Source organism: Engraulis encrasicolus, chromosome 6 (assembly GCF_034702125.1).
Source record: "Engraulis encrasicolus isolate BLACKSEA-1 chromosome 6, IST_EnEncr_1.0, whole genome shotgun sequence".
In the NCBI taxonomy this organism is placed as follows: Eukaryota; Metazoa; Chordata; class Actinopteri; order Clupeiformes; family Engraulidae; genus Engraulis; species Engraulis encrasicolus.
Genome location: NC_085862.1, coordinates 8,302,764 through 8,329,209, shown reverse-complemented (window position 1 = coordinate 8,329,209; position 26,446 = coordinate 8,302,764). Strand labels below are relative to the sequence as shown.

At 44.0% G+C, this 26,446-nt stretch overlaps 1 protein-coding gene across 1 annotated transcript in view; it reads right to left on the bottom strand.

Annotated features, from left to right (window-relative positions):
* The window catches only part of wdr18 (WD repeat domain 18), a 208,131-nt gene extending 190,277 nt beyond the window's left edge, over positions 1-17,854 (bottom strand). Inside the window, exons 1-3 of the mRNA XM_063200539.1 lie at positions 17,630-17,854; positions 17,176-17,286; positions 16,164-16,297 (exon numbers count right to left, since the gene is read on the bottom strand). Coding sequence (XP_063056609.1) covers positions 16,164-16,297; positions 17,176-17,286; positions 17,630-17,839 — 455 coding nt within the window. The 5' untranslated portion in view covers positions 17,840-17,854. The remainder of the gene's footprint in view (positions 1-16,163; positions 16,298-17,175; positions 17,287-17,629) is intronic.
* Positions 17,855-26,446: the final 8,592 nt, after the last annotated feature.

Here is a 26,446-nt window from a genome sequence, read left to right as displayed (position 1 = left end):
GAAATTTCAAACTTTGCCTACAACAAGCCAGGACTCCAACACCCTCTCCGGCAATTACATTTTAGACACTCTTTCTCCCTTGCTGCTTTTATAGTCGATTACTCTTTCTCGGTTACACATATACAGCACTTCTGAGAAGTCTGAAGATGTTGTTTTTTTGTTATTTTTTTAACAAGGGGTGAAAAATGTGCCCTTCTGGAAATGGGTCCTGTTGTGTTCAAAGTAGTTTCACTGGGCTGAATTACGGTATGCTAATGACTCTACTCTTGTTGTCGGCGATCATTTGTCATGTTGAGGTCGTAAAATGGCAAGTGACTCGCCAGGGGAATGTCAGAGGGCAAAGCAGAAGGCAGAAAGCAGAGCGAGAGAGTGGAGTGAAAGAAGGGGGAAAAAGAGAGAGAGAGAGAGAGGGAGAGGAGGACAGAGAGCGTGGAAGAGAGGGCGGGGGAGAAGAGAGAAGAGAGAAAAGAGAGAGAGAGAGAGAAAGAGAGAGAGAGAGAGAGAGTGGAGAGAGAAAGAGAGAAACGAGAGTGGGGGCAGGGAGAGAGAAGAGAGTGGGGTGAGTGAGAAGAGAAAAAAGAGAGAGAGAGAGAGAGAGAGAGAGAGAGAGAGAGAGAGAGAGCGAGAGCGAGAGCGAGAAGAGAAGAGAAAAGAGAGAGAGAGAGAGAGAGAGAGAGAGAGAGAGAGAGAGAGAGAGAGAGAGAGAGAGAGGAGAGCGGGTAGAGAAAGAGACAGAGAGAGAGTGGGTGGAGCGAGAGAGAGACAGAGAGAGAGAGAGAGAGAGAGAGAGAGAGAGAGAGAGAGAGAGAGAGAGAGAGGACGAGAAAAGAGAGAAGAGAGAAGAGAGAAGAGAAAAAAATAGAGGGAGTCTTTTGTTTACTCATTGGGCAGGTTTCCCAGATAGGGATTAGTGCTGCTGATTGGATAATGCCCTCCCATAATGGGCACACCACACTGAGGTGAATACTGACACGGGTCAAAGGTCAATTGTCAACTTTGTCTCTTCAAGAAGGAGCCACTCAACAAACATAAACTCACACACAGATACACTGAAACACAAGATGTTCAACACACTCAAGACAGACACATAGGCAGACAGACACACACACACTGAAACAAACACACACACTGACACACAACACACTCAATACAAACTCAGAGGCACACGCACAGACGCACGCACACGCGCACGCACACTATGTACAACACAAAGACACATATGCACACACAGTACACTGCAAAACAGGCCACATGCACGTATACACATAAAGAATCTTTAATGCCGTGTGTACTCCATAGGGAAATGATCAGGCAAAGGATCGATACAGCTTTCAAAATTCATGAGAGTCTGTGTGCACAAGCCTTCAGTAATTACTGTTATTTCAACAATTTAATTTCTTGGAGTGAATAAAAGCACACCACACCTAATGACGCACTGGGCGAAACGTGTTGTTCGCTCCAATAAATAATTAAACAAACAAACAAAAAACGGTAATCCGTACGCTGTGTTTTCTGAAGTTTCATCCTTGATCAATACAGCTCTCATCACATTTACATGTTGATTATCAATATCATGTCTTGCGCTATATGCAACGCAAACCGCTTGCCAAGGTCATTAAAAGTTTCCGCAAGTCCACGTCAGTTAAAAAGTCAAATCAGGGCCCTGCCGTGGACTAACAGTAGGGCACTGGGCTACTACGCCGGCGACCCGGGTTCGATTCCGGCCCGGGCCATTTGCCGACCCATCCCCGTCTCTCTCTCCCCATTCATTTCACGTCTCTCCTCCACTGTCCTGTCACACATGAAGGCAAAAAAAGGCGTAAAAATATATATATTTCTAAAACTCAAAACCGATCTAGAAACTCAAAGTTGTTTGTTTTCTTTTGTTTCAGATATGTGTAAAAGTTTTCTCCTTGGATTTATCTGACATGTTTTGACGCCAGTGTAACTTCAGTCTTCATCAGAGGGTCACATGAATATTGGTGGGTGGCGTGCATTGTAATTAGCTGATGTTTTCGTAGACCTGTGTGACCTGCCCGTCAATATTGAACATGAATATTGGACATATGTAGAACTGAAAAGTATGAGAAGGTCGCACCATGCATTGACTTCCTTTTATTTTATAGTGTGTACATGCTTGGTGTGACCCTCTATTACTAGGGCTGTAACGATATTGTATCGAACCGAGAAATCGTGATACACAGAGTCACGATACTGTATCGTGATACAAGGAGGCAGTATCGTGATACACCCTTTCAAAGTTTTATTACCCATTAGTCCTGAAAGCAACCTTATGATTTGATGTGATAGTGTTTCCAAACTTCAGTGGAGATACATTTCAGAAATCGTGGGGTGTATCGAACCGTAGGTCAAAAATCGTGATACGAACCGAATCGTGAGATCAGTGTATCGTTACAGCCCTATCTATTACTTTTCATTTTTACAATATTTTGGTCAGCACCCAAAATATCAGAAAGAAGAAAAATCAGTTTGGGTGAAGCCTGCTCCAACATTTATGAACGTATGTAGATCTGAAAACTGAGGAGAGGAGAGGAGAGGAGAGGAGAGGAGAGGAGAGGAGAGGAGAGGAGAGGAGAGGAGAGGAGAGGAGAGGAGAGGAGAGGAGAGGAGAGGAGAGGAGAGGAGAGGAGAGGAGAGGAGAGGAGAGGAGAGGAGAGGAGAGGAGGGGAGAGGAGATGAGATGAGAGGCCAAACTGCAAAAGAAGACCTCAACACATTAAAACAAAACTATGGGATACTCAACGTCTACACTAACAGGGTCAGCCTCAAGCATACGAGCAGATATGCTAATCCAAAAACTCGGGTTTGCCATAATAACTCTTTAGAAGACAAGAGATGGAGGGTAAAAAAAAGAGAAGAGAGATAGGTGTGAAGAGAAACGAGAGGAAACGAGAGGAAACGAGAGGATACAGGGAAAAGGAGAAGAGAATAGTAGAAATAAGAGATGAGGGAAAGGAAAAGAGATGGAGAGTAGAATAGAGTAGAGTACAGTAGAGTAGAGTACTTTTATTAATCCCGATGGAAATTAAGTGTGTCTGTCAGCCAGTGTTAATTTCGTCAACCATGACTATGACTAAAATATTTCGTCAAAGCCCTTTTTTGATTTTCGTCATTTAGACTAAGACTAAGACTAAATTGGGAAGGCAATGACTAAAATAAGACTAAGACTAAAATTGATTTTCGTCATTGTGACTAAGACTAAGACTAAATTTGAAAAAGCTGACTTAAGTAACACTGGTATTAAATAAAATAGGCAAAAAGAGAACCAATGTGTGAAGAAGTTTCATTCTGCACAATGTGATATATGTTAAAAAGAGAAGCAGTGTGCGGAGAAGGTTTATTCTGTACAGTCAATGATACATGTTAAAAAGAGAAACAGTGTTTAGAGAAGTTCTATTATGTACAGTGTTGACTAAAATGACTAAAATTACAAAAAATTGACGAAGACTAAAATTGATTTTCGTCATTTAGACAAAGACTAAGACTAAATTGGGAAGGCAATGACTAAAATATGACTAAGACTAAAATTGATTTTCGTCATTGTGACTAAGACTACGACTAAATAAAAAAAAGCTGACAAAATTAACCCTGCTGTCAGCTTGGAAGTCGGCTGGAAGTGTGATAGAATGCCAGATAGAAAGCAAGAAAGGATAAGGAAACAGAGAGAAAGAAGACAGGAGATGGAGATGGCTAGCAGGCCCAATTCTGTCAGCTCTCTCAGCATGGGAGTGCTGTTAGCTCTAGCTCAAGGCAGACTTACGTGTACCTAGCCGCACTTGGGGCTTCGCTTGGGCACAATCCCTGGTGCTGAACAAAAAAGTGACGTTCGCACACTCCTTTGGATTTTTTCATCTTGAAGTTCTTTTTTTCCATTTTATTCATTCATTGGCATGATGACGTTTCGAAACTTTCAAAGGAAAAATCCAAAATAAGTGTGCAAACCCCACCCACCCAATGCAAAACAGTGTGCTCAAGATGGGTCTCCTAAGGGGGGGTTATACCCTCTTTCTTCTATTTTCGAGGCGTTTGCACAAGAAGTGTGCTACCACCATCTACGGCGCTAAGGGGACTCCATTTATTCTCAACCTCAAGACTCCGAAGGTCTCCTAACCGAAGGTCTCCTAAAGGGGCGTTCACCCGACATCACATGGATACCGGAAAAGAACTAGAATGACGTATCTCTCTCTATAAGATCTCTGCCTTTGTAATAAATAAAATACTTACCTGATCTAGCATCTCCCAAGCCCTCACAGCATCTCTCAAACTCTTCCTTTCACTCATTAACTCACTCACACTCAAAACGTACACACACATTTAAAACATGCCACCACATACAATAATAATTACAGCATATACAACAAAGAAGAACATTCCTACACACACAGCCCACGCGCGGACGGGCATTTCACACCACAACCCATGGCAGCTTTCAATACAGTACAATCGATCTGCAAAAACATCTCAAAGCACAAGAGAACTCTCAAAGTACTCTGGAAGACAACAATAAAAAGAAAGAAAAGAACTTAAAGAAGAAAAATCAGTCCACTCTATCACAGAAGCCATCACTCACAGACACGTGAAATGTCAAGACTCTCTGATGTTTAGAACCCACTGACAAACCCAATAAACTGAAACGACAAAGAAAGTAAGAGAGCTTAACTCAGATCTAGTGGAAGCAATGTTCCTAATGGAAGAATTTTACTTTTGTTGGTCCCAAAGCTCTGCCCAACATTCCATCACACTATGAAAGCAGTGTCCAGATAGCATTGAATGCAGCCAGTGTAATTTTCTTAGCTAAGGTGCTTTTGTGCATCTTACCAGACAAATATACAAGTAACTTAGAACGTGAAGGCAGCAAGATGGCACATGAAACGACCTAAACTCTGGTAAAATGCACCAAAACACCCTCCCTGACTGGCCAGTCTTGACATTTCACCTGACAAATACAAGTAGAACGTGAAGGCAGCAAGACGGCACTAAACTCGACACGAAACAACCTAACCTCATGTGAAATGCCATGACCGGCCAGTGTAGTTTTCTTAGTTAGGGGTGCGATGATGCCTGGTAAGACACTTTGCCAGACATATAGAAAGTGAAGGCAGCCTTTGCTGTGACAAACATACATCACTCATGTAACTCTCTAGTGCGGCCCCCCTTTTGTATGTTGTTTTATGTTGCAATGTCTTTTTTTTTATTATTATTAGTTTTACTGTTGTTGTTTTTATTATTATTATTACCATTTTTTATTATTTTGTCTTTGTCTGTTTGGGAATGTGTGCTGTTTTATGTAATTGTGTACCTTGTATGTTTTAAAAAATTGAAATGAATAAAAATGTTAAATCACAAAAAAAAGAAAGTGAAGGCAGCAAGTAGACGCCAGCACACAAAACTACCTGACCTCAGCACTCAGGGCAGATTGCATGTCCTTGAGATGGGGGCTAACGTCACTTCAGCACTTTTAGGGGATCTCAAAGGCCACCTTTACCTCACCAGCCCTGTCACACTCAGAGATTCAGACTCGGCCCTCGCTCCTCTCAGGTACATGTCTCTGCTCACTTCCTCACCCCTGCTGTCTCTCCATTCATTATAAAAAGTGTCTGCATTAAATGTGCCTACATTATAAAGGTGGACAGAGGTGTGTGTGTGTGTGTGTGTGTGTGTGTGTGTGTGTGTGTGTGTGTGTGTGTGTGTGTGTGTGTGTGTGTGTGTGTGTGTGTGTGTGTGTGTGTGTGTGTGTGTGTGTGTGTGTGTGTGTGTGTGTGTGTGTGTGTGCCTGACTGCATTCTGTTCATTTGCATTAATGTGTGTGTGTGCATAGTAGTAGAAGTACATATTGTATAGGTGAGGTGTGTTCGTGTATGTGTGAGAGAGAGAGATAGCGAGATAGTGAGAGAGCAAGAGAGCGAGAGAGAGAGAGAGAACGCGAGAGAGAGAAGTGAGTGAGGGCGATACTGCAGTCATTCTTCACAGGTGAAAGGTGCAACTACCATCCAGATCTCTTTAAGAAAAAAAACACATCTCAGCTACTTCTATTCTACAGCTATTCTTCACGCTACACTGAATTCCACACCATCGCTCTCGGGAGGGGAAGGTCAGACGACCCAGAATGTGGGTCGCCAGGGCGCCTGAAATCTTAAAAGCCTCCTAATTATGAACCCGACACACACACACACGCGCGCACACGCACACGCGCAGACACACACACACACGCGCACACACACACACACACGCACACGCACACACAACATGGCCTTCCCAAGATGATCGAACACACTCCACCAACCTGCAGCCTGGACGCTTTCGCAGCTAAACCAGGTAGCAGTTGTCAGCCGCGCAGGTAAGACAAGCCACGCGTTTCTCAGGGCCAGCCGCTCAGCTAAGAGAAGCCATGCGTTTCTCAGGGCCAGCCAGTGTAGCCAGATGTGTCTGACCAAATCCCACCCAAAAGCTTCTCAAAAAACGCCAAAATGTGCTAAATTACGCCCAAATTCAACAAATTACATTGACTTCTATGGGCCCAAAACGGCTGAAAAAAACGCTAAATGACCATTTTTTCCGATTTTTACCCGCAGACACTCATCCCAAGCAGCCCAATTGTGCGGGCACCCGCCCAATCTGGCAACACTGGGGCCAGCCACGCTAGCCTGGTACCTACCAGACCTTTGTGTGTTTGAGCTCCGGAGCCCCCTGGTGGCGCTCGACACACACGTCGGTCTGGGAGCATGTAGCAGGATTCCATTTCTGGACTCAAAAATAATGCAGAGCATTTATTGCTTCAATATCAATGGCAGCTCGCATTGAGGAGCATATTATAGACTATATTGATGCTTTAGAGATCAACAGAAAACATTTTTGAAGGAATTTGTTGATCTTAAACACTTAGGGGTTTCATTTGCCTTAAGACATGTAAAAGTTTTTATCTTTTACCTGACATGTTTCGACGGTGTTACTTCCGTCTTCATCAGATAAAAGATAAAAACTTTTACATGTCTTAAGGCAAAAGAAACCCCTAAGTGTTAAACAGTTAGACATAATGAACTTAATACATAGGAATTTGTTGATGCTGAAGCAATAAATGCTGCGATTATTTTTAGACTGGAGAAATGGACTCCTGCTATGCTCCCAGACCTAGTAGTGGAGTTCACGAAGCTGGGCGGAACTACTGGTTGGGCAAGAGCCGGACAGGTAAGAGAAGCCATGCATATCTCAGGGCCACAGGTGCCAATTAAAAAGCAAGGGCGCCTCATTTAAAGTCATTCTTCTATCATTCGCTACTGCAGTGCAAACAGAAGGCGAGAGAGAGAGAGAGAGAGCGAGAGAGACAGAGACAGAGACAGAGACAGAGACAGAGACAGAGACAGAGACAGAGACAGAGAGAAAGACATGTAGAACAAAATAAGGATGGAGAGTACGTAGGTTTTTGACAAGGATCTTTTGACCTCTTCAGGGGAACTAAGGTTGGGAAGAAACGTGAAAATAAAACCAAAATTATAATAAAATATGATACAAACTAAAACAGAATCAAATGTACCACGATATACAAATTACATGAGGGAAACATGAAAGGTAAAATCCTGCGCACCTAGCTCAGAAAATAAAGTAGCCTAGAGAATACAAACTCACAGAGCCCTCATCAAAAAACCACAGAGTGAAAGCACAAGGAATAGCACATGCAGCCCAATGCCACAAAAGGCATATCTCACAACCCGCAGGAACAAAGAAAATACACAACAGCAGCACCTAGTGCATTCCAATATGCAACCTTGCTTCCTCCACTAGAACTTGTGGCCTCACTTTTTGCTGATGCTCCGCCTCCGTGGAGAAAACAATTAAGTTTCCCCACAGTCAGCCTAGGCAAAACAATTTTTGGGGGACTGTTCTTCATTCACCATCCACTTTGCAAATGAGAAAATGACTTTACAATTGAGCTTTTGCGACATATTGGAACACACCCCTACAGCCCCACCAGCCCCTGAGAGGCGACTTACACATATTTAGGTTCAAGGTATTGGTCACAGTCCCTGGAGCAATGTGGGGTTAGGTGCCTTGCTCAAGGGCACTTCAGCCATGGATGGAAGTGCTGGTAAGTGTGGGATTTGAACCTGCAACCCTCTGATCTAAAAGCCAACGCTCTAACAACTGAGCCATGGTTGCCCCATGTGACACAGACTACCAACTAATGAATCCTGCTCGCGCATCACTGCCGGGGAGCCAGTTGTTCACCATTCCACTAGTTTACTTCTCTCTTCTCGAGATTGCAACAGAACGGAAGGTCTTCTGTCAGTCAGCTAGGCTCCCCTCCTGCTTGACAGACGCTCAGATGGAGAAGAGGCGCTGTGCTGTGCTGCCGAGGCAGAGGCAGAGGGAAAGGCAGAGGCAGAGGAGATGAGAGGAGAGGGAGAGGGAGAGGCAGAGACAGAGGGAGAGGAGAGGAGAGGCAGAGACAGAGGGAGAGGAGAGGCAGAGACAGAGGGAGAGGGAGAGGCAGAGACAGAGGGAGAGGAGAGGCAGAGACAGAGGGAGAGGGAGAGGGAGAGACAGAGAGAGAGACAGACAGACAGAGACAGAGAGAGGCTGTGGGAGAGACAGAGGCAGAGGCAGAGGCAGAGGCAGAGGCAGAGGCAGAGGGAGAGGGAGAGGGAGAGGGAGAGGGAGAGGAGAGGAGAGGAAGAGGGAGAGGCAGAGGAGAGGGGAGGAGAGGGAGAGGCAGAGGCAGACGGAGAGAGAGAGGGAGAGGCAGAGGAGAGGAGAGGCAGAGGCACAGGCAGACGGAGAGAGAGAGAGAGAGAGAGAGAGAGAGAGAGAGAGAGAGAGAGAGAGAGAGAGAGAGAAAAAGAGAGAGAGAGAGAGAGAGAAAGAGAGAAAGAGAGAAAGAGAGAGAGAGAGAGAGAGAGAGAGAGAGAGAGAGAGAGAGAGAGAGAGAGAGAGAGAGAGAGAGAGAGAGAGGCAGAGAGAGGCAGAGAGGAGGCGGAGGCAGAGGCAGAGGGAGAAGCAGACAGGCTCTCAAACCCACTCAGAGGGTCTTATGAATTATTAGACGGGAGCCCAAACTTGCTCCGGCGTGAGAGAGAGCCTTGACACTTCAAAACATGCTCAGGGGGTTGATGGATCGATCAAATCAAACAGCGCCAGTGATCGATGCCGTCACGGCAACATGCTGCTACTGCTGCTGCCGCCGCGGATGTGATGCGTGAGCTTTTCTGAATCTCAAAGGGGCTGCTCTGTGACACGCTACTGTAGGCGAAGAGTCAGAGGCAGCTGCTTTTACAGGTCACCCGCCTGCATAATGCACAAGCCGCAACACCTGCTGACAAAGGCAGCAATGCAATACAATACAACACAATAGAGGCAACGAGCCTTCAACTGCAAGGAGAATTCACAAAAAATTATACAGCTGTTTGAATAAACCAGCACATCATTTCGGGCCCACAAGATAAGCACTGCTGGGGGGGGGGGTGGGGTGGGGGTGGTGTTCTGTAGAGAACTCACAAAAAATTATACAGGTTTTTGGAATAAAATACAATTTCTGATCCACAATATGCTGCTTGGGGGGGGGGGGGGCGGCAAACAGGGGAACGCAACACCCAATAGACAACCTGAAACCCCCACAAAAGACGGAAAAAAAATGTTTCTTGTATTAACCAGCATACAACTTCTATCCCACAATGTCAGCCGCACTGATGGAGGTCTCTTTTCTGGGATCTTTTAATGCATGTGATGGGATGGTTGCACTGGTGTTGGTGTGTGGTGGCAGTATTAATGTTTAGGGTGCACAATGCTGTGCTGTGATTGGCTCACACACACATTATACAGGCAGGTCACTTCCTTAGGGAGAGATGCCATTAGACAAGCTTCAGCTCTCAGCTCTCAGCTCCTTCCTGTGTTTACCACGACAGTAAATTTCCACTTTTCTTCTCTTCAGGGCATCTCCTCAAGAATGTTGTTTTAACAACGCAGGCACATACTGCCACCTGCTGGAGAAATTATGCTACAACCGTTTCAACAACTCACCAAATGAATGAAATAGCCCCATTATTTCAGCTCTATAACCTGAATCTCTAAGGGGATGATACTTGTACAAGAACAAAAATATTGAGCCCAGAGAGAGTGGATAAGAATTAAGAAATAATACTCCTAGAATCTCTGGTTACATGCACAGATTATTCCAGTTCCAATGGGAATATTGCCAGCATTCGCTTCAAAACAAGTTCTGGATTATTCCATATACATGTATGTGTAACATCATTCTGCAGCCGGAATATTTCTGGAACAAGGCCATATTTGGAATGAATAGAGTTTACTTGACTTGTGCACAAAGTGAATACTGTCACCATTGCGTTTAAAATTGGAATATTTCTTGCATGTAACTGCACTCATATGCTGTGTCTCAGATGGCGCACAATGTCACCAATATGCCATATTATACACTGAAACATAGTGCCTGAAGTACAAAAGGACTATGTGAGTCACAGCAATAGAGGTTCACACACTACCTTCAAGCGACTAGCAAATCTAAGACAGCAGTGATGGCAGCCACTAGGATGAGTGTTAAACTGAAATTGAAATTGAAACTCTTTAACTGAAATAAATGAAGGGACGTGACACTTAGTTGGCATTACAAAATATCACAAGAAAATCCCCAATTAATCCCACATTCAGATAAGAAGTGATAAGGCAATACTCATCACAATTTCATCACAAACTATCAATTTTGGAAAGCCAAGTTTAGTTAATGTCAGCTATCTTCCTCAGTGAAGGAAATGAGATGTGTGCCATGCCAACAGTAGCACGTGTCTTCAGTAGCATGATGATATCTGAGGCTCATCTGAGGGCATCAGAGTCCTACTCAAACACAACTCTGTGTAGGATGGTGGCCAGAGTAGGTATTGCAAGTAGGATGGTGGCCAGACTATGTATTGCAACTATTAATGCTGTCCATTGAAACTGTGCTGCCTATTGTCAAATTTGATATTTTCATGAATAGTTACTAAATAATAAACTAATATTTACTAGTATGACCAAACTGATCCACATTTCATGTATGAAAAAAAGTCAAAATGAACACTAAGAATTTGATGGTGGAGGCCCTGACGTGGTCAAACGGTACGGCACTCGTCTACCATGCAGCTGACCCGGGTTTGATTCCTGATCCGGGTCCTTTGCCGGCCCTTCCCCGTCTCCCTCTCCCCACTCGCTTCCTGTCACCACCTACACTATCCTATCATAAATAAAGACAAAAAGACCACACACAAAAAAGAATTTGATGGTGGGAGTAATAGCTCGTTCAAAAAGTCGAGAATCCCAAGAAAGCCGACCTAAAACCTCGGGAAAGTGGGAGTAAACATTTGGTGACGCAATGTCAGATCGATAATTATCGAGGTTGATCTCAGGCGGAAGTATAGAACAACGAGTTCCCGAGCTTATGTTTTGTGTGACGACACAAGCATCATCAACATGGCGCCTATGCATGCAACTGACATGTAAACAGTATCATAAATGCTAAAATATCGTCTTGTAATCACTATCAACAACACCAGTTAATGTCATTCAATTGCAGATGCACATATGACAGCAATGCTGGTCTCTGACTGTTTAATTTAGCTTACTTCAGCTAAAAGTATATGTCGTGGGTGTGGAGGCTCAAGTGGAGGTGAAAAAAAGAAAAGAGAACCAAAACAAAACACGCATGATTCCCGATTGTTCCGGGATCAGTGGCGTTCATGCGCCAAAGTCCAGAACTCGGTTGTCACATGAGCAGTGTCGTCAGCTGTCTCGAGAGGTCCCGAGATCGTGAAGGCACCATTAGTACCTGTGCTGTGTCCTTCTGCACTAATGATGTAATTATGTCCTGCCTCCCTAAAGTGTGTGACCTCTAGCAGCACCACAACACAACAGGGGTGCATTTCTCAAAAGCGTAATTGTTAGCCTGTTAGCAACTTCGGTAGTTGCCAATGGAAAATTACAATGCAAACAACAAAGTAGCTAATGTAGTTAGCATTTATGGTTTCGAGAAATGCACCCCAGAGCAGAGCAGAGCTGAGCGCCCCATGAGAGAGGCCCATGACGCTGGGTCATTAGTCACCGCTAAAGACTCTCGTGACAAGTGCTCAAAAGACAAGTGAAGGTATTGAACAACACATACCTGCACATTAGTCAAAAGTATACGGGTATAGGGGTCAGGCGTAACTTTTCGGGCACAGGAGTCATACAGGCAAAACTTTTGAACAGCAGCTTTCATGCACTTCTGAAGTGAAGTCCCGTTTTGGCAAAAGCATTGTGTAATATATTTTGTCTAATATACGTATAGTCTAATGTGTTTTGTGATTTTAGAATATTCCCCTGTCCACTTATATTTTCTTTCAATGGCAGCTGAATAATTTATATTTCGAAATCAATAGCTGGCGTTACCTCAAAGCACTTTTATAAGTTTAAGAAAGGGGGGAAAAAATCTTAAGAAACCTTCATCAATACCACCACTTCAAGAGGATAGAGTATGCCGTCACTGTAGCGTCTACGTGACTAGATTATTGGTGAGGCTGCTCAATTAATTTAATGGTGATGATGATTTCAGAGCCAAACGAGGTTTCAAAAAATGGAGGAGCATATTTGTCTTTTAATTATCTTGCAGTCTCAAGGACATCATCTACTTTTGACAGCAAATTGCTGTAGATCAAACCGGTGGCCCATATCATATTGTATAATTACAAAACAAACCATAACGATGAAGCTAAATGGGTCAATGACGTTTTTGTAGTAGCAGACGTCAGGGTGATGCAAACCTAAGCTAATGTCACTATTCTATGATTTTTGGTAACACTTTCTATGAAGCCCATATCTATAGCGCATTATGAGCACATTCATAACAAATTATAATGCGCATCATAATTATAGTGCATTATGACTACACTTTTAACGCTTCATGATGGAGTATATCAACAGTCATGAATAACTATAAATCTAGCTTATAATGCATTATAAATCTTAGGATGTTTTGAATGCTCGTGAATGGTTATAAACTACAGGCAGTGAAGGGGCTTATAATGCATTATAACGGTCATGATGCACTATGACTAATTATGATGCGCATTATAATTTGTTATAAATGCACTCATAATGCGCTATAGATATAGGCTTCATAGAAAGTGTTACCTGTTTTTTTTTTCATCTGGATTACAAGAATCATATTCATTGTCTGCAAATTAACTGACTAAATAAATTATTAATTCATGTGTACAGTATATCTTCTTAGTCAGATGTGAAATAGTAGGAAGTTGCTCACATCAAAAGTAGAGAACTCTGCCTGTGAGGTAAATGCGGCTTACCATGCCTGGTTCAACCCCTCCTGCAAGCGCAGGCACAATATGTGTAAGGCCATAATGTGTGTCAAATGCCAGATCAAGACCATGATGTTAAAAGTGTAGCCATTGATTTAACCGGAGGGCATTTCTTTTCTCATAGTGATGAATGTTATTGCATTGAGAACAAAACATAATGTGGGGCAGTGGTTTTCAAAGTGGGGTCCGGGGACCCCTGGGGGGGGGGGGGGGTTGCAAGGAGGTGCCAGGGGGGCCGCGGCAAGTTGGCAGAAAAAAATATAGCACAACAGAATTAATTCAATAAACTGTATAACGAAGATATAACAAAACAAATCAAAAATGAGCTCGATATTACTCAAGATTCCCATCACAAGAACAACAGTATTATAGTCTGTACAGTATTGTAGTCTGAACAAATCCCATTATCATTATTTGGGACACTGCCTCACAGCCCTAGGCTACGGTTGTGAAAAGGGGCGCACAGAAAAAAAAATAGTGTGGCACGAGCCATGTAAGAAGGGCCTTAGGGTCATGGTAAAGTTTGGGAACCCCTGCTGCAGCAAAGGGAAACCGAAGCAAACTTCGGTGGACTCTATTGTTGATGTAAGAACTCGGAGTCTAAAACACACCTGTCACAAAAGTGATTTTGTTTTAATCCACATCAAGTCGAGTCAGCTTTTATTGTCAGTTTCTTCATATGCACAGGTCATACAAGGAAACTGAGATTACGTTTATCTCTCTAAACCATGAAAGGACATAGGCATACAAAGGACTGACATTTACAGACTGACATCAAAGTGCAATACAGGACAAGTAACAGTGATGGACCAATATTAATAAGTGAAGTATTAAATAATATCTGAGCACACGCCATGTACTGTATAAATATGCGAACGAACGAAAGAAGAGTTTTTACAAATATTCACATATACAGTAGTGTAACCAAGGACTAAAGCTACGTGCAGTGAATGTTTGGGAAGTGTGTAAACCTCCTTGTGAGTAGACATGTCAAACAAACAGCCGAGACTAGGGCTGTAACGATATTGTATCGAACCGAGAAATTGTGATACTCAGAGTCACAATACTGTATGTAATGTAGAGAGGCAGTATTGTGATACGCCCTTTCAAAGTTCTGTAATCCTTCAGTCCAGAAAACAACCATATGATTTGAAGTGCAAGTGCTTCCAAGCTTCAAATTAGATATAATTCAGAAATCGTGGGGTGTATCGAATCGTAGGTCAAAAATAGTGATACGTATTGAATCGTGAGTTGAGTGTATTGTTACAGCCCTAGCAGAGACCGTATGACTCTCAACAGGCGTGTTCAGGCCATCAGAGAACGGTGCCGGTGCCTGTTCCCCACACCTAGGGTGCATTCCAATATGCAGACTTGCGTCCTCCACTTGTGCTTGAGGCCTCATACCAGGAAGTATGACGTCATGATGACATCACTGACAACAGCATTATATTTCAATATCTCGCAAAAGCTCAACTGTAAAGTCATTTTCGCATTTACAAACTGGATGGTAAATGAAGACCAGTCCCCCAAAAATTGTTGTGGCTAGGCTGACAGTGAGGAAAATTAATAGTTTTTTTCACAGAGGCGGGGCATCAGTAAAACCTGAGGCCACAAGCACGAAGTGGAGGACGCAAGGTCGCATATTGGAATCCACACCTTATCTCGAACCGGCCAGCGTATCCACGCTGCAGCTCTGAGTGTACAACAACCGGAAAACAAACCGTGAAACAAAAAAATAATTGTTTTTTTCTCTGTGAACCATAACGTGCAGGAAAGTTCACAGCCCGGTATGACCACGGATGGTTCACAGGTATGGGCATGGGTAAGCGGTCAGGGCGGCAGACTTGTACCCCAAAGGTTGCCGGTTTGACTCCCGACCTGCCAGGTTGGTGGAGGGAGTAATTAACCAGTGCTCTCTGCCCCATTCTACTCCATGACTGAGGTAAAGGGATGCACCGATACCAATACTGGTATCGGTATCGGCACCCGATACTGCTCATTATACTCGTATTCGTACTCGTCAAGCACTTGTTGATACCAGGAACAATACTGCTATCACACAAAACAATGCAAAATCTTGTCACGTTCTGTAGACTTGAAAGCAACATGGGAATAAAGTGCCACCTCATACATTTATTAACATTTAAATCTACATGGAAATGGACAATAAAAATATCATTGGTGGAAAAAAACAAGGTCATGCATTTATTTTCATTGTATTTTGGTGGTAAAAGGTATCGGTATTGGTACTCGGTATCGGCAAGTACACACATTAATGTACTCGTACTTGTATCGGTTTTCAAAAAAGTGGTATTGGTGCATCCCTACTGAGGTACCCTGAGCAGGGTACCGTCCCGCCGCACTACTCCCTTTTGGGTGCCATTAAGGGGCTGCCCCCTTACACAAGTCGGGCATAAAATCAATTTCATTGTGTGTAGTGTGCACTTGTGTGCTGTGTCAAACAATGATGGAAGTTGGAGTTTCCCAGTAGGGCTTTCACTTCGCAGGTAAGCACTTTGGTTCTGGAATGGAAGTGGCCCGGGTACAGGCACCGGCGCCAGCGCCGTTCTGGTCAGCCTGAAAACAGTATGGTGTTGCCAGATGTGTCTGATCAAATCAAAAGGTTCTCAAAAAACACCAAAATGCGCTAAATTCCGCCCAATTTCAACAAATTGCATTGACTTCTATGGGCTGGGAATAAAATGGCAGGGAAAAAAAACGCCAAATGGCCAATTTTTTCCGATTTTTACCCGCAGACGGCCTCCCCAAGTAGCCCAATAACACTGACAGTAACTGATGGCCCCCTACCTGACGAGGTTCCAGACGAGTGCCAGGTTGTCCTTCCCTCCGGAGATGAAATGGCTGCCGTCATCGGTGAAGCGCAGGCAGGACAAGTCCTGATAGTGACGGCTGAGGATGGCCAGCAGGTTGCCCGTGGATACCTGAGGACACAATACAAGAGCAACATGCCTGTAGAGTGAAACCAACCGACAGTCATACTGACATCTCAGGGAGGGCTGTTTTCTATGTTTCAACATAACATGCATAAAATTGGTTTATTACATTTATATACACACATTGAACCATTAACCTCATTTATTATATGGTTGTGACGTCATCTGTCGAATGCTCCATTCATTTCAACGGGGCTCCCCAACGTTCGGACGTCTGTTATTTTTCGATAACGGACGGGTTGGTCTATAACAGACCGCTGTCAATGGCAACAAGACTTTTCACTGCTAAAGCGACTTTTCATCAAGACTCTAATCAGCTGCTGTGATAGACAGCACCCGTTGTCCTGGCTACCGCTGTCAATGGCAACAAGACGTTCACTGCTAAAGCCACTGGCTTGTATACAAGTCAGTGGCTAAAGCGAATGTTTCATATCACTCCGCAGGGGGTCCGGTCTTTTGTCACTCTAATCAGCTGCTGTGATAGACAACACCTGTTGTCCTGGCTAGCCTAGCTGTTGCCTAGCGGTGTTCCACAACGGCACTGTTTTGTTTTGCGCAGCAACAATCTTAACATTAAATAGGTCTAAAGAAATGACCCCGCATGTGTGAATCATTTAAGTATATCCATATAATAAGCGGGTTAACTTTCGGCGAGTCGGTCGCTTTGTGGAATAGCAGCACTTCAGAGAGAACAAGACCCCTCCGCTCCGCGTCGGGGTCTAAAGATTCTCTCTGTCGTGCTGCTATTCCACGGTAGCGACCTTCTCGCCGAACGTTAACCCTTACGTAATACTCTACATAGCCTACTATATCATGTAGGTAATTTGAACTGTGTATAGCAAACACTATTCTATTGTCCATCTTACCTCCCACAAGTAAATGGCTTCACCGATGCCAGCTAGGACGTAGAGTCCATCAGGAGAGGCAGTGAGACAGGTCACAATCCCTGGACATACGATCTTCTGCTGAAGCTGGTCCTGATGAACACAACACATTATAAGCATTCAATAACATCAGCCGAGACACAACACGTCAGTAGGCCTAGAGCAACCTGACTTTACTCTCTGTATTCCATTCCCATGAGCTTTAGACTAGGGTTACGGTTTAGTTGTGGCTGTGCGATATTTAATCCACAATTCATACTAGAACGCAATATGACAATTTAATCTTTTTTTCTTAGCTTTTTCGATGAAGACAATCTTTTTGTGATATTCAGACATTACTTCAAGATGAGGTTTGAGTACAATTGTGGTCTGAAGAGGATGCAAGTTTTACGATGACAGGTTATTGTTTACAGAAGCATCACACATGTTCCCATACCTTCCTCTGCACCTCCCACACGTTGATGAAATTCTTTCCTAATTGAGCACCAAGAATGTATTCTCCGTTTAGGACAGTGAGAGAACGGGACGAACTGTTCCCGCCTCGATAGGACAGTAAATTTGTCCCCGAATGTAGATCAAAAACGGCACAATTCCATAGTTGTTCACTTGAATCGGCACAAACCACTACTTCCATGGGCGCCGACATCTTGGTCAAACAATGCGCGCGCTACGAGCGGCGCATATTTTGGAGCGTGTTCGTCGATGGGCAATTTACGTCAACGGCAAAAGGAACAGAGGAATTGTGGGTGTTGTAGTAGCAGGGTAAAAGCAAACGGAGAGACGCAGTTCAAGAAAAAAAGTCTTTTTTTAACAGATCAAGTTGGCCGCTGGTCTTCAAGCCATACTAGCACTAAAGAATAGCCCACACATTTTTCAGGAGTTCACCTGCCAAAGAGGCCTAAGTGTAAGGACTGATTATCCTACTGCATCGGCCTACCGGGCCCAGGCCCAGGGGCCCGCAAGAGCCAAAGGGGCTCTGAAGCCCAAGTCTCCGGTCTAAAATGTTAATATGGCTGAAAACATTTCGCGTCACATCCCAATATCCTATTGCAGTAATAGACTGTCTTTCACATGGCCCTTCCATCATAGGTTTTCTCATTTATCCCTGTTTTCACTACAGCATTAGGTAGGCCTATGTAGGCCCTATGTGATAGCCCCTTGGTATACACGAGTTCTGAATTGAAGATTGGCAGAACACAGCCAAGTAGTAGCCTACTGAACTGTTACTGATTGCTGATTAACTGTTAGTGACACAGGCACTTTGGCCTTATCTATACGATCTGTGATGCCACCACATAGGCCTACGTGTAAATTAGCGTAGGCCTGGTTGGAGCGGGGGGTTCAGAGAAAATTCTGAACAAACTTTTAACACCAACGTCATGGCACAAACTCATCTCAGTCTTCACGCCTCTCATCTTGGTCTCGATAAGATATTCCTATTCATCCAGCTCTGACATCGGCCTACACACATGCACCCATGCACGCACGCATCTCTCTCTCTCTCTCTCTCTCTCTCTCTCTCTCTCTCTCTCTCTCTCTCTCTCTCTCTCTCTCTCTCTCTCTCTCTCTCCACACTTCTGCTGAAGAACAGGATGATTTTCTAATTTTGTAAATATGAAGTGACCTAAGATTTTATCACCTTACGTTTCAAAGATGATTAAAAAAAAAATACGATGTAAACAAATTTCTATAATATGCACATAAGATAGAGTAGAAAAGACCACACTCTCTTGCTTATTTTATTTATTAAATACTTTAATGTACTATGGTTAAACAGATAATTTACATCTTTTTACATTTATTGTACACCGACCCAGCTCTTCTTCCCCCTCAATACAAGTGGTTGTATTATAGTGTGTACACAATCACACATACACAATCTATTAGTCCAGTTCCTAGCCCGACTCTTACATTAAGCAAACAGGAGTCATGAAGTTGGTAAATATTTGTTTTTGTTTGTTTCTGAGGGTGGGAACTGAATGTCCCCCTTCACACACAGGCATGCACACATGCACGCAGGCACTAGCACACACACACACACACACGCACACACACACACACACACACACACACACACACACACACACACACACACACACACACATACACACAGAGTGGTGCCGACAGGGGGAGACAAGAGGGACAGTTGTCCCGGGCCCAGGAGAGAGGGGGCCCAGAGTTGGGTCCTCATTATATTGTATTGGGCTGGGGTTGCCCTTTCAGATGACTTTGTCCAGGGCCCTGACAAAGCTGTCAGCAGCCCTGCACACACACACACACACACCAACCCCTCCCACCAAGACGTGTCTGAGGACTTGTGTGCTGTCAGCAGATTGTCGGCCATGTTTGTGTCATCCTGTTGCAATGCATGTTTGGCATCTGTTTCTCTCCCCTCGCAACGCAGTGCGATCTCGCCAGCGTGATTCATTGACTTAACCTAAACTCTGGAGGTCAAAGTTCAACACAGCTTCTTGAAGAAAGGTTCTTCAGACCACAAGGTCCAAACGGCATCTTACCAATGGATGAATAAAAAGAGAAAAAATGCAAAGGAGTGTGCAAGCCTTTTTTGTTCAGCAGGGATTCTGCTGAGGGAAATACACAAGCAAACATCAACACAGGCAATCCCACGGTCTACCGTACGTTGTGAGGTGGGGGCATGGCTTAAAAGGATGTGTGCTCTCTAAATAAGATCAGTATATATTGTGCCTCCAACCTTTCAAGGTGCTCTGTGACCAAAAAGCACAAGGGTCCAAATCCACAACCATGACTGAATATTTTATCAGCTCACACACCGAAACCCCAAAGTTGCCTGCATTGCGTTTCGACAAGGCAAACCCATCACTGTCACAACGGGAGAGAGGCTTGAAGTTGTCCCTGACACATCTTTGTAATCACATTGATGCATCCCATTCACAGATGGTGCAAAGATGTGCACTTCCTGCATTCTCCTACCCCAACTGCACCAGATTCTCATTATCAACTCAGACGCACCACGTCATCTAACTTTGTTGCGCATAGAATCTTCAGTTGGAATGGTCTGTGTTTACACCCGATTTACAACAGCTATCAGCCAATCACAATCAAGAACCAGATCGCACAGTGTTCCGGTAGATAGCATCAAAATGTGCGCCATTCCAGCAGTAGAGCACTCTAATAGTCACTAGAAAAGTTAAACACGCCACAGGGCCTTTAATAATAGCTGGGTGGCCTCCATAAGCCTGTATAGGTTACATTACAATGTGGCAGGGAAGTTGATAGGGGGGAACAAAGGGGTCAGTTTCCCCGGGCCCAGGTAGAGAGGGGGCCAAGAATTGGTTCCTCATTACAGTGTATGTATTGGGTTTGGGGCCCTATCAGATGCATTTGTCCCGGGCCCAGCCTAAGCTGTCAGCGGCCCTGTGACGTGGTGGCAAGTGCACCGCTCAGGATAGGGTAGCACTGCATAGAGTAGTGTACTCTGCAGAAAAAAATCCTCAGGACCATCCTTACAGGTGTGCAAGAAGAGATATACAGTATTTAAGAAGAGCAAAGACACAGGCAAAATGATGATGAACTTCCGTCTTAGTGCAAGCGATTCTATGTTTCAAAGGCTGCCCTCATAGAGCTCGAAAGTGACGTCACTTCCCCCGATTTCATGGGACCTCAACGGCGTTTTTAGCCGAAAATCGTAGCATGTAATCCAATGGCGGTATTAAAATGGCATTTCGATCCCCTTCGAGTTGTGCCACGAGCTCCATATATGTTGTTTCTGATATTTTTGCTTAATTTTTCGTATGAACCCCCAAACTTTTTAGAAAGCTGTGTTTCTTCACATTTTTCATGCCTACGTCCTCGGAACTAAACATTGATACGTCTGCATGAATAATCTTTATCTAGCCTCTTAAATAGCATATTTGTAGCCCAGCGCATATCATGACTGTGATCAGAAGATATTTACTCGCCACCATGTTGTTAGATGGTCAGCTAAGGTCCCGTGAAACGCGGAACTAAGGGGCGGGACTTTCGAGCTCTATACGACTATGTTCTATAGAATGCAGGACAGAGAGATGGCACAAGAGTTTCTTTCCTCAAGTCAGCTGCTTTTTAAAATCTTATCTCATCTTTTTCTGTTGTTATAATTATTATTTTTCCCCATGCATCTTTTCCTATTATTTATGTATTACTACTACACAGCAGAGAATAGTCGCAACCTTCATTGCACACCCAATTGTGCCAGCACAAGAAAGAATCTTGAATCTTGAGTCTTGAATCTTGACTTGGTCATTGCCATTCTAGTAAGAGCACATGTATTACAGGGATCAATGATGTCTTAGGATAAACAGGGGGTTGGAAGGTGCATTGTAGCTGGGTGCATGGGGCCTAAATAATTTGGTGCTATACCCCCTCTCCTCATTACCGTAGGCCCATGGGCGTAATTTTAAGAGTGGATGGTGGGGACATGTCCATGCCACTTTTGCGATAAAGATAGCTTGTCCCCACCACTTTTTCACAAATAAATATAATGGAAAAATAGCACACCAGACCAATTTGTCATTCTACCCTGTAATGTCCCCACCACTTTCCAAGCCAAACCCACACCTTTGCGTAGGCCTGTTCAACATCAGAGGCCTGTGAGTGGCCAGTCTGGCCCTCTATCAGCTGCTGGTCTGTGTGTGCCTCGCTTATTAAGATGTTTTCATCTGGTAGGTCATGACTTAGCTGTGCTATTTTGTACGCGGCCTGTGATGGCAACCTTAGCGGCCTTAGCACTTCCAGTACACATTCCTTTCCTTTGCGGTCAATGTGTGTGTGTGTGTGTGTGTGTGTGTGTGTGTGTGTGTGTGTGTGTGTGTGTGTGTGTGTGTGTGTGTGTGTGTGTGTGTGTGTGTGTGTGTGTGTGTGTGTGTGTGTGTGTGTGTGTGTGTGTGTGTGTGTGTGTGTATGTGTGTGTGTGTGAGAGAGAGAGAGAGAGAGAGAGAGAGAGAGAGAGAGAGAGAGAGAGAGAGAGAGAGTGCTGGCAAGACAAGGCTAAGAGGGTCTTGTTTGCTTGCTTCAACAGATGCAGTACTTGAAAAGGCTTATGCCATCCACTCTGCACAACATTTGGCAACCCTAAAACACATTCTCCCGACCCTACATGGTGATTGATTACATTGTTAAAAAACAATTTGATTGCTTATGAACTCATAATAATTGTATTGTTTTCCTCTTGTCAATGTGGCACATGTGGAATGCATGCAGCCACCCAAAGACTCATGACAGTATGTCAGAATGACAGTAAATCATTTCAAAATCATTATAAGCCTGGTGGAAGTAAACTGGAGCAAAGGATGAAGATAAAAGTAAAAGAGCGAGGAAGCGTTTTCATCCAATTGATTTGTTTATCTTCTTGACCGGGAGCCCATGCAGCAGGATTTCAAAGGTGAGCAGCCATGCAAATAGATACGGAAATGGGGATAATTACCCTTCTGCCCCTGGAGTTATTTCCCCCCATTGCAGCCCATGCATGTAAGGGGAAAAACATGCCGAATCTATCTATTCCTTGCAATATGTGATCTCCCGACACCCCCCCCCCCCCCCCCCTTGCGCTTGTGGCCTTGTGATGACATCGCAAGACGTCGTTGATAATAGAAGTTTAATTCAATATCTTGCAAAATCCCAATTCAAAGGTCATTTTCTCATTTGTGTTTGGGAGAAATTCCCCCCAAAAGGTGTTGTTTTAAGGCTGACAGCAGGGAAACTTGAACGTTTTCTTCACGGAGATGGGACGTCAGCGAAGCACAAGGGCGCATGCACAAGTCAAGGACAGGAGTTTGGATAGGCCTGAATTTTTCTGTGACCATGTCAGCTCTAGTGACTCTCCATCGCCCTCTGTTGGGCATTATGCATTATTACTACTGTACATGGACATTGCCCTCAAGTCAACGTCCCGCTGAGCAGTTCCTTCCCCCCAGTCTTGCCAAAAAAGTCCTATAACCTGCAGTGAAAAAAATGAGCAAAAGGGCATTCATTCCTGCATGTGTGAGGTTTGCGTTTGCTTGAATAGTTTCCTGGTGATGTGGCGGCCGGTCTGGCTGCATGGGAATAGCCTGAAGGTCGTCGCTGCTGCCCAGTAGAGACAGCCGTCAGGGCTGGACTAGGGGAGAAATAGGGCCCGGGCACTTTTGACTTACAGGGCCCCATCATAATTAGTATTGTAGAACTGACTCACCAGTGGGCCCCGCATCCTTGTGGGCCCCTATTTTCAGAAATGTGAAAAAAATAGGGGCTCCACAAGGGTGCAGGGCCCACTGGGAAATGCCCGGTATGCCAGATGCCCAGCAGAGACAGCCAGCAGGGCTGGTCAGTGAGTGCACTGCTGTTGGTCAATGCACACAAGGGTTAGTGGTGGCGGCCAGTCACTGGAATAGAGTTCACTTGTTGTTGTGTGTGTTGAAGTTGAAAAACACCCTGCTTAGATATCTGCTTAGACTGCCAGCTAGATGTATGCAAATATAGGCTATAGAAAGTTCAACTACAAAACCCTTGGAGAACATTTCTAATGAGCTACATTTCTATCATTTTGGTGAACAACATTGTTTGGTTTGAACTGTTGTACTTAGTAATACATATAAAGTTTGAAGTTAACTAGGATTGAATAAAGTTTAGATTGAATAAATTAAACATACCTCTTTTTTTTCTTTTCTTTAGAAATTACTATTACTAAAAACAATTTTCTTCTGATATGAAAAGGCACTTTGACAGAAGGTTTTTTTTTTAATATATATTTTATTAGGGGCTTTTTATGCCTTTATTGACAGGAAGTGAGTGGGAGAGAGAAATGGGAGAGGATTGGGAAATGACCCTGTCTGGACTTGAACCGGGGTCCCCATGAGCATGAGAGCCCAAATGTGGGGGGCTTAGCGCGTTGCGCCACAGCGCCCCCGACAGAAGGTTTTGCATCTGAACTCTTCAGTTCATGAAATGGTCCTTGTCTTTTACCAAGTCAAACTAAATTACTCAAAGAAGAATATAGCCTTGCAGCCTACTATATGCATGCAAAGAGAGCATGCTAAGGTATTACATTTTGTAATCATCAAGGCATGGTTTTGTGTTATTGCAAAGCTTTATCATGCATGGCCAATATGCATGCAAAGACAGCATGCTAAGGTATTACACTGTAAAGTTTGACCAAGGTTTCATGTTATTGCAAAGCGTCATCATTTAAAGATAGTGTTATGCATATGAAACAGGAGCATGTAATGATATCAGGCGATTCCAGGGTGAGGTGGGGCCCCAAGCGAAAATGCAAAAGAATGAACCAAAATCACCACTACTGTACTGCCCTACAAAGGGACAGTGTAGTAATTACACAAACATTGAGACTGAGAAAAAAGGCCCTCAAAGTCGTGATATTAGGCTGGATATTGTAGTTACTGCAAATTTGGCATAGCAATATATCTAAGACATGACACATTTGGACCATTAGGCTATGTCACAAGATAAAAGAGCTGTTATGAAGACCATTTTCAGTCTTGATTCAATTTTGAGAAAATACGTAGTTACTACACTTTGCCTTTGTAGGGCAGTGTAGTAGAGTATATGGGCTATTATTTACTTTCTAGGGGCTTGGGGGCCCCAAGCGGCTGCCTGCCTTGCCTGGCAAGATGCACCTCTGCATGTAATGATATCAGGCCTGTGCCGGGCATTTTCAGCCCGCCCGACATTGAGAGACCATGAAACATTTTAGTCCTCTAATTTGAGTTATTTTGACCACTACAGCCGAAATTCATATTTAAATCTGACTCGGAGAGGTTTGCTGTAGCAGAATGAGGACTGATATAATTAATTACGTAAAGAGGAAGGCCGAACCAAAAATCCTCAGCAGTCCACCGGGCGAATACCCTGTATGCCCCATGGCCGGTTCAGCCCTGACTGATGTTGGATTTCACCTGATCGTCGGGTGTCTCTTCCTGTGGTTTGCATGAGGTGTTCTGTTCTGGCAGACAGGACTACCGGTATTGATATGTTATCCATTGACGTAGGCCTACATACAGTCTTTACGCCAATGTGTTGATCCGGTCACAGGCTTTGAAGTGTATTTGTTCGCTCACTTCTTTTTTCATCTAATCCCTTTCTCCTCACTGACGTCTGACAGAACAGAATAGAGTAGGCTATATAAAACAAAATTTAACTTCACTCATCTTCATCACATAACTTGCACTATCACCAGGGGCAAGGTTAGTGTATGTAGTAGGCCAATATGCAAAGTGCTGTATCCTTCAACCAAAACTAGAATGGGAATTTTTGTGTGAAATGTGAGTAGTAAGTGTGGTAAGCATACATTTAAGGTACTCTCTTAGCACTATGAAAGGTTTCCGGTTCTCTAGAACTCTGTGCTGGTCACAGCGTCTTCCTGTTGTTTGGTAGAGAGAGAGAATGTGTGTGTGTGTGTGTGTGTGTGTGTGTGTGTGTGTGTGTGTGTGTGTGTGTGTGTGTGTGTGTGTGTGTGTGTGTGTGTGTGTGTGTGTGTGTGTGTGTGTGTGTGTGTGTGTGTGTGTGTGTGTGTGTGTGTGTGTGTAGTGTGTGTGTGTGTGTGTGTGTGTGGTTTCTTCATCCTGTTCATTCGACAGTTCAACTGGTTTCCTTCTTCTGAGAAAAACAGACGTTCTGTCAAATTAGTGCCAGCAGCCAGTTGCAGCAAGGCCAACACAGATTCAAAATCAGGACTTTTTTAGAGTCTTTCAGAAGGCACCTCATGTGTGCATGTACCTCATCGAATTTTGAACAGTTTTTGAACGAATATTGCCATTCGTGAAAACAGCAGCTCTGTGTAATAGTGTAGCCGTTTTGGGTATTAGTATGTTTGGGGTAATTATTAGTCATCGTCAATTCAAACTTTTTTTTTGTCTTTTTGACTTTATTTATGATAGGACAGTGAAGGTGGTGACAGGAAGCGAGTGGGGAGAGAGAGACGGGGAAGGGCCGGCAAAGGACCCAGGCCAGGAATCGAACCCGGGTCAGCCGCATGGTAGACAAGTGCCCTACCACTTGACCCAAAGAACTGAATGTAGGAAAGAACCTGTTGGCATAGACCTAGACATACACCCCATTTCTATGGAAACCGGTATTTGTTTTTTTCTACTTTGCTTTAAAATGGAACGTGTCTGGCACAGTGGCGAAAAGATACTGTCCCATTTTTGGAAATACGCTCATATTACACCTCCCTTTGAGTTTAAAAAAAAATAGTTTTACCGTTCTCTGAGTATGGCAGTGCAAATTTTACCTCCATGCT